At 32.3% G+C, this 9,534-nt stretch overlaps 1 protein-coding gene across 1 annotated transcript; it reads left to right on the forward strand.

Annotated features, from left to right (window-relative positions):
• The first annotated feature begins 3,921 nt into the window (after positions 1 to 3,921).
• Positions 3,922 to 5,863, forward strand: LOC110894404 (plasmodesmata-located protein 6). Its single transcript, XM_022141633.2, has 3 exons — positions 3,922 to 4,640; positions 4,711 to 4,884; positions 5,473 to 5,863. The coding sequence occupies exons 1-3, from the start codon at positions 3,956 to 3,958 to the stop codon at positions 5,718 to 5,720; spliced, it is 1,107 nt and encodes a 368-aa protein (XP_021997325.1). The 5' UTR covers positions 3,922 to 3,955; the 3' UTR covers positions 5,721 to 5,863.
• The last annotated feature ends 3,671 nt before the right edge of the window (positions 5,864 to 9,534 follow it).

Genomic DNA, 9,534 nt, shown 5'->3' on the forward strand with positions numbered 1-9,534 from the left:
ATATTACAAACTGTATTCTCTATAGAGTTTTCTTATAACTATTAATCATTCATTGAATGTTGATTTATCTATTGTAACTGATGAAAGGAAGACATCTTCCAGAAGAGTTGCGTATTACAGAAAAAGTTGATCCAGTTGGTTCTCTCATATCATTCACATAACCTGATATTTAAGGAGAGTTGTTAATAAAAGTTGTATTGGCATTGTTAATATTTTTTATAACAAATTATAACAAATTATTAAAGCCTAAATTGTATATTAAATGTAAAGTTTTAATACATACAATACAGAGACAAAACGTCATACCAACTTCGTAGACTTGACGGAACTTACAGACTAGATAACAAAAGACTGTAACATACAATACAGAGACAAAACGTTATACCACCACAAGCAATTGTGGATCTTTACTGACGGTGCACTTCGGAATGTAGGAGATATGAATGAATATAACCCCAGTGTAGCTAATTACATATCTGCCACTTGGGTTATATTCATTCATATGAATGAATATAACACCAGTGTAGCTCTTAGATTTTCCTTGAAATTCCAGAGTTCGCTAATTACATATCTACCACTAGGGTTGTATTCATTCATATGCAATTGATCGTTTTGATCAATCACTTCCTTATGTGCACCGTACTATCTTCTAGGAGGTTGTCAAGTGTTCTCGCCTTCGTAGTTGGTGTTTTGCGTATCTTTACATCCACAACCATTCTGTACAAAATTTTCACAAAAAACATCACAAACAAACCTGAACAAAGCAAAACGAATCAACCCTCTGTTTTTTCAAAGCAAAACAAACAAAACAAACAAACATAACAAAGCATAACAAAAACAAAACAAACAAACAGAACAAAACAGAACCAAAACAGAACAAACAAACCTGAAAAACTGAAAGCAAAATACCCAAATCAACCCATTCACAAATAAGTGATTATCATCATCATCATCATACGTCATTTAGATTATCAAAGAACTGATTATCAAAAACTGATTATCAAAGAACTGATTATAAAAAACTGATTATCAAAAACTGATTCACAAATAACTGATCATCATCATCATCATCATCATCATCATCATCATCATCATCATCATGCGGCATTCAGATTATCATTATCAAAAACTGAAACCTAAATACCCAAATCAACCCTCTGTTTTTTCAAAAAAGCATTAACAAACAGAGGATTATTTAGTAGGAGGATTATATATAAAAAATAATTATCCATAAATAATTATCCATAAATTATTTTTTAGTTTAATCTCCTTGTAATCATCACACTTCTCTAAAAAATAATTATCCATAAGAAATTAAACTAAATAATATTTAGTAGGAGGATTATATATAAATTAATTAGAAAAGATTAAACTAAAATAATACTTATCTATAAAACATGGTCTAATATAGTATAAATAGAACTAAAGACCAAAATTTAAATGATATATTATAATCTGATGTAAATCTGCCTATGTTACGGGTATTAAGGGATAAGGGTATTAAGGAATATTAAGGGATATTAAGGGATAAGGGTATTAAGGACATTTCATACATGTCTTTAACAAATCTAATCCATATTTGATAGAAGGGTTTTAACGGGCCTACAAAATCTAATCCATTAGTAAGCTTAATTGGATCAAATATAAGGGGCTTTATTGAACTGTTTAATAACATTTAGTTATTTGAATTAGGTCAGGCTTTAATTATTAGACAATATAAAATTAGGTCATGCTTTCAGTTTAGACAAGAAATTCTGAGTTAGTTAGCTAATTTCTATATCAAACATGAACTAAATACAAACAATTTAAATGATGTATTATAATCTATTTCGATGGTTATTAAAACTACTCGTGTGATCACACATACTGTCTTCAACATTACTTTATAAAGATATAGAAATAAAGACCAAAATTTAAATGATATATTATAATCTGTTTTTTAGTATTTGATTTCGATCATTACTAAACCTACCCATGTGGTTACACGGGTACTACACCTAGTATTTAAAATAGGAAAAATTACAAGTTTTGTCCTTTATCTTTATACCACTTTCCAGGTAGTGTTCTTTTTAACGAATGTTGACAGGCGGTGTCCTTCACTAGATATTTTGTTGCAAGTTTAGTCCTTTACACCCAACCCAGTTAAAAAACCCTGTTAATGATGTTGTATGAATTAGCATTTAATAAGGAACATTAATATTTCGTTGTATGAATTAGCATTTAATAAGGAACATTAATATTTTTTATATAGTTATTTAAAATTCAGAATTTAGTATTTTGATAAAATAAAAAAATTAGGTTTTGTTTTTAAAAAACAATAAAATAATGATGTTTTAAATAAAGTTAAGAATTCTCGCATCTAACGAACACCAAATTTAGCCAGATTTGATATTTTTTTTGAAAGATATTCTCAGTGATCAATCGGCAGTGTGAGCGAATATTCCATCAGTAATCCATCACTAAAATTGCCATGGTAACAATTGTAATACTACGTCGACTAGGGGTGTTCAGGATTCGTTTCGAATTCGAAAAATTCGAAATTCGTTTAAATTCGATTCGATTATCAAGAATTCGTTTCGATTATAAGAATTAGAATTCGAATTCGAATTCGATTCAATTCGACTCAAGTAAATCGAATACGAATCGAATACGAATTTATAATTTCAAATTCGATTCGATTCGAAATTCGAATAAAAATTATACATTTTTATTTATTATTTTTATATATAATAAATATATAACTTTTATTAAGCTATACTATAAATTCTTTTCTAAATTTTTTCTAAGTATTAAAATTACCCATTAACAAACCCATTACATGACCCATAAGTAAAACCTAATTAACAAATCTATCCATAGATTTCTAAACATAAAAATATTAACTTATAATGTGGAGTGATTATTCCGGGCTTCTCATTTTGAATTTTAGACTTGTGGTACTTTATTTGAAACTTTTTAATGTGATATCGTGTTTTATGGCTGCTTTAAAATTTATGTTTCATTTTTATAGTTTTTTTACATGTTTTAAAGAATCTGAATTAAATCAAATTTATTCGAATTCGAAATTTTAATCGAATACGAATCGAATACGAATTGGGTTTTTTATTCGAATACGAATTCGATTCGAATTCGATAGGTTTTAATCGAATTCGAATCGAAAATACGAATTCAAGGAAAAATAAAAATTATTCGAACAATTCGATTCGAATAATTCGAAAATTCGATATTCGATTCGATGAACACCCCTAACGTCGACAACCCGTCCCTATTTATTCCGTCGGTGATATTTTACTAAAATTGCCATGGTAACAATGACTTTCCGTCAATGAAATTAACCCCTTTTATAATGTTAGGCTTATTTATTTCTATCTCCTCATATCCTTTTAATGTATCACTAGCCATTATCTTTGTCAGGCACATAATGGTAAATACAAAATTATTTTGTAAGGGACACAATACGGGACGACTAAAAACGGGCCGAAAAAAATAAATGATAAAAAAATCAAAACACTTCAACAATTCAAACAATGTTAGAAGTCTGCAAGAGGTTACAAATATGCACCTTATCTTTTCTACGTGAAGACATCACCAAATGACTAAATCCCCAACACATAGCAATTTATCACAATCTTAAATATGTATTTATGTAAATTAGCAATTAATAGTTTATGTTTACAAGTTTAATTTGCAAAATAATTAAAGAAAGCGATCATTTATACATATCTTAATTTGTAAGTGGTGATCAAGCAGTTATTAAACGAAGTTCCGACAGCAACCATCCAATCATTACAATATATATATATATATATATAAATATATATATATATATATATATATATATATATATATATATATTGCTGGTTGTATATGTGTATATATACATGTGCATGCATGTGTATCACTCCTAAGTTGTCAAAAGTCACTAAAAGATTGAAACTATTTTCTCTAGCTAAAAATGTTACAAGCTGTCTCTCTTCTATTCCCCATATTATATTTCATGCTCCCCCTCTTATCAGTTTCTACCGCAAACTCCAATGTATATGTTCAATGCTCTCAACTTAACTTCACCTCAATGACACCCTACGAGTCAAACGTAAACTCGCTATTTGCTTCCTTAGTCGACTCGGCCTCTCTATACAACTTCAACAAATTCGAAACTTCCCCACAAAGCGATGCTGCAGTTTATGGCCTCTTCCAATGTAGAGGTGACCTTAGCTCCCCCAATTGCAAAGATTGTGTGGCCAACTCTATAAGTCAACTCAAGACAGCTTGTCCTATGTCCAAAGGTGGTGAAATACAGTTAGATGGATGTTTTGTGAAGTACGATGATACGTCATTTTTTGGCGGCCAGAACAAGATGGAGGTGTGTAGGAAATGTGGCCCTTCGATCGGCTATAATTCTGATGTGATGAACCGTATAGATAGTGCGTTGGCGTATCTAGTTGGTGGGAACGGACAATACTTTCGTGGGAGTGATTTTGGGAGCATACAAGGTGTGGCACAGTGTGTACAAGATTTGAGTTTAAGCGATTGTCAAGATTGTCTTGCCGAGGCAAGTGGACGGTTGAGATCAGAGTGTGAGACATCAACCTGGGGTGATATGTACCTTGGAAAATGTTATATCCGATATGCTGAACAGGGTATACCTTTGTATTGGTTATCATATTTATAATGCATTAACATATCTAAAGTATCTTCGATTTATTGCAGGTAACTTAAATATTCCAGATGACAACAGTAACCCTAATTTCAATAAAAGGAGTGGGAAAAGGAGTAAGAAACTGGGGTGGATTTTGGGTATTATTGGCTCCTTCTTTGGTGGGGGAATAGCTTTTAGTGTGACTACTATTGTGGTTTGCGCTTGCAATTGCTGTAATACAAACGGTACATTACTTCATTTTATAAAGATTATGCCAGAAAGTATGTTTATAAGGATGTATAAACGAAAATTATTAATGATATATATTTAAATATTTTTTGGCTTTTAAAATAAATGATTAAACATTTGAAATAATTATGATTCCTGCTCATTACAATAAAAGATAAAAAAATTGGTTTTCGGTAATTTTTAATAACTTAACAGTGTTCATTGATACACACTGTTCTATTTTTTTTATCTAAATAATCTTTTTATTATAGTAAAAAATGACGATGATAGGATTTTTAAAGTAGGGTGGGATTCAAAAGAGATGATACATGTATGTAGCTCGCCAGCTACATGTTGTTTTTACAATATTATCCTTTTAAAACAAAAAATGAAAAATAAATTGATTGATTGATAGTGGTTTTCTCTCAAATATATTTAAAAGTATGTCAACAATTATCTATAAGACTTTGAGAGAGGCCCATGTAATGATATATATTTACTTTCTTTCCATGAATGTACAGTTTAAAACATCATAGCATGCCTTAAAATATTATTTGAATCATGCTATTTTGATTAATGCTTTGATAACTTTTTCGTATCCTCAGTATACATCAATAAAATAAAAAAGTTGAAGTTTAAAAAGAAAGCAGTCGAGAAAGAAAGGGATTCAGCCAAATCAGAAGCAAAAACAGCGAAAGAAAAGGCAGCAAAGCTCGAGAAAGAAAAAGAAGAACAGATGAAGAAATGTGGTCCTTGTGTACCGCCACCACCGCCTCCTTGTTCTTACTTGGCAGTGCCGGCTCCATGTACTTACGGGCCACCTCCGAATCCAAATACGTGTTTTTACTTGTAAAATTATTCGTGTGCTTCAAAATGAAAACATGTGTGAAAATCCAAAGAATTATCCGCCTTTTACTTTTCACTCAGTCTTTTGTTTGGATCAAAATGTAAATTTACGCTGATGAATAATTCGCAATGTTTGTGTTGTATCTTTCACACCCTTTTCTAGCTTATATTCGCCACTATGTTCACCTATCAAGTATATTAAACAATACCATATAAACTAGTTAAATAAGTATGTCTTAATGTTTCCGAGAACCTAAACCATACTATTTTTATAATAATATGTAGTATGTAGGGGGGGGGGGGGGGGGTAAACCAACACGTAACTGGTTTCATGACCTCTTTGAATCAATTCATGATTACACTTCAAAATTCCCAAAATTAACGGAGTAACATTAGTTTATAAACAAAACTAGTAAAAGAATATTAGAAATGAAACTATCAAAATTATATTATATACATGAGCCCGTTTTGTGCTTTTTAATGTCACTTGGAAAGTGACTGATAAAGAATGAAAAAAAAAAGGTTGGCAACTTTTTAGAAAAATAAATTTGAAACGATTGAATTATTTATGGGGCATCATATGATATGTATAAATTTTAAAAGGGTATATATTAATTTAAATATTTAATATTATTAAAACTTGGGTCTTGAAAGTAACATGTTTATTTGCCTTATGCTTTAGCGGCCCATAACTTTATATTAAAGCGATTCAGTTCAAGGCTGAGCATTAATCGGTATGGACTGTTTGAAGAGTAGGCCAAACTGACTTGAAAATATAATTGTTGGTGAATAATTACCTTACATTAGGTTGAGATGGCATAATTTTTTCAATGGGGAAGGAAGTCCAATAAGAAAGTGACCACAACAACACTCAAGGACGACAACGGAATAACTGCTATTGTCGGAGTATTACAATGGGAGAAGTAAGGACATCACTCAAGAAGATGGGAAGGGCTAACGCAGTTGGTCCTGACAACATACCAATAGAGGTGTGGAAGTATTTGGGAGAGGATGGAGTTCGATAGATAACTAGTTTGTTTAATCTTATTTTCAAATTTGGAAAATCCTCTGAGTAGTGGAGGAGTAGTGTCGCATTGCCCTTGTATAAGAACAAAGGAAAGGCCCAGTGTTGTGGGAACTACAGAGGGACTAAGCTACTAAGCCACACTATGAAATGATGGGAGCGGGTAATTGAGACTAGGATTAGAAGAGAAACTCAGGTGGTTACGATAATCCAGATTAGTTTCATGCCAAGGCGCTCAACTACGGAAGCGATTCATGTTCTACGGAGATTAATGGAAAAGTACAGGGAGAAGAAGTGAGATTTACATATGGTGTTCATTGACCTTGAAAAGGCATATGACAGTGTGCCACGTAGACTGATTTGGGAAAGCTTGGAGGGTAGGGGAGTTCCTGGGAAGTATATAGACTTAATTAGGGATATGTATGATAGGACTGTGACTACGGTTTGTGCGCCTGTAGGAGATACAGAGTCTTTCCCCCTGGAAGTAGGACTCCACCAAGGATCTGCGTTGAGTCCATTTCTTTTTGTGGTTGTCTTGGATGAGTTGTCCAAGTCGATTCAAGGGACAGTTCTGTGGCGCATGCTTTTTGCCGACGATATAGTGCTAGTTGATGAAACTAGACAAACCCTAAATGTGAGGCTAGAGGAACGGAGAGCAGCCTTAGAGGACAATGGTTTAAAGATTAGTCGCTCTAAGACCGAATACCTTTATTGTGATTTCTGCAGTGCAAGTGACAAAGAGGACTCTCAGGTTACCATTGAGGGTCAAGTGGTCTCATAAACGACTAAGTTCAAGTACTTAGGATCGTTTGTGCACAGGGACGGGGAGATAGACAGTGACGTAGCCCACCACATCCAGGTTGGTTGGCGTAGGTGGAGAGCAGCCACTGGGATTTTGTGTGATAGGAGGTTCCCAACAAAATTAAAGGGGAAATTTTATAGGGTAGCAGTTAGATCGGCTATGTTATACTGGACAGATTGTTCGGCCATCAAGAAAACACAAACGCGCTATTTGTGGGATTTATTGGGTATGGTTGTTGTTGTTGTTGTTGTTATGGTTTACAGTTTTTTATATGGTTTCTGGTAAACTTTTGAAGCGTGTTTGATTTATGACCTGTGACATCCACTAGTCAAACAACCGGAATTGGGATTCTTATGATTAAGTGGCAAAAATGTGGTAGGGTGACATGTTCAAAGTATCACACAGCTAATGCAAGTAGCATATCTCAAATAACTTAGTAATATTTAAAATTTTCTAAAAAAATCTAAAGACACTTTTTTATCAACATTCTCATATAACTTTTGTTAAACACCAATTTATTTCGAAAAAAAAGTATTTTCTATAAAGTATTTTTAATAAAACCCAAGTTCTTTTGAACAAACGCCCATGGTCTCTATTGTGGGAGTGTCCTATTTTAGTCTATTGTAGGATGTAAACTTTGGCTGTTAGGATTAAACATACATGAAATCGCAATACACACGAAAGCAATAGATAAACACGAGGTTTCAATGTGGTCCGATCGGCTGACCTACGTCCTATTTTGTCTCCTAACTGGTTGAGACCTCTTTGTATATATTTTGACTGTGAAATAAGAGATCGACATTGAGTTTTGAATTATTTCAGTCTACGGGGTATATGGTGAGAATTCATTATGAAATCCTAAATGTGGTTATGTCTAAAGGTTTGTTTACCAAAACTTTTCTGAAGGGCCAATTGTATGCATCAAATCTTGGTCTCTTGGTTATAAAGAACAAGTGATTTATGCAGGGACCCTGTAGTCTCAACAGTCTTACAAAGTTAGTGACTATTTCCCTTTTAAGTGAATAAACAAAAAATGGAGGGAAGGATTTCATGTGACCTCCATGACAACCGTACACTTGGGAAATAGTTGCAATCTATTTGTGAGCAATGAGTTTTGTGTTTTGTAGGTGGTGGAGCTTGACTTTCGTTATCCAAGGGAGGGCATACATAGGCGCTGGGATAACGTATATATTTTATAAAGTTATTTTTTTTAAAGTTAACGAACACATGCTATTAAAATAAATAATCAAAAAACAAAAATGAGTTAAATGTGTATATTACCGGTACTGTAACAAACAAAATCAATACTGGCCGAATGTCCGCCGCAAAGCGCGGGTAGTCCGACTAGTTTATCTTAGTATGAAGGCCTTAGCGTCAACGTTGTAAACTAGGTTTAATGGTCAAAGTGTTACTATAAATGTCATGTGAGAATTTAGAGGCCATCGAGTGAATTAAAGCAACTGAGAGCGCAAAAATGCGCTTAAATCAAATAACACATTCATATGTCATTATACGGTTATAGCATATGCCACCGAACTTCCCATTGAGTTAAACCTTTAAAGATATTGTTACTTTTATGTAAATACTATAATTCTGATATATATTGTATTATTGTATCATAAATGGATACTTTGTACAATCTGCTTAAGCTATATACATTTTTTTTTTGTTTTTTCTTTTAATTTATATTTCTAAATATTTATGAAAGTTTGAATATATTTTTAAAAGAAAAAAGTGAAAAATAAAAAAGGATTTTTTTTAAATTAAGGTGATGCAGTTTCGCGTGCGATCAAATGACTCAAGAAACTATTGATAATTAAAGACGATAAAACGAACCAAAGGTTCCAAGAACAAAGTTCTTTTTATAAAATTCAATCAAAAACTCCATATAACATAAACCGTAGATGCTAATTTATAATGAATAAAAAAAAGATAAACTAGGAAATTGAAATCCCCACAAAATAGGCAACTAAATAAAAAGACTAAAATTCAAAT

Source organism: Helianthus annuus, chromosome 12 (assembly GCF_002127325.2).
Source record: "Helianthus annuus cultivar XRQ/B chromosome 12, HanXRQr2.0-SUNRISE, whole genome shotgun sequence".
Taxonomy (NCBI): Eukaryota; Viridiplantae; Streptophyta; class Magnoliopsida; order Asterales; family Asteraceae; genus Helianthus; species Helianthus annuus.

Excerpts from the sequence above, each read along its gene's own strand:
- LOC110894404 (XM_022141633.2), top strand. The coding sequence starts at position 3,956 with ATGTTACAAGCTGTCTCTCTTCTATTCCCCATATTATATTTCATGCTC. Across the intron at positions 4,641-4,710 it reads TATCCGATATGCTGAACAGG|GTAACTTAAATATTCCAGAT; the intron begins GTATACCTTTGT and ends GATTTATTGCAG. Across the intron at positions 4,885-5,472 it reads CAATTGCTGTAATACAAACG|TATACATCAATAAAATAAAA; the intron begins GTACATTACTTC and ends TCGTATCCTCAG.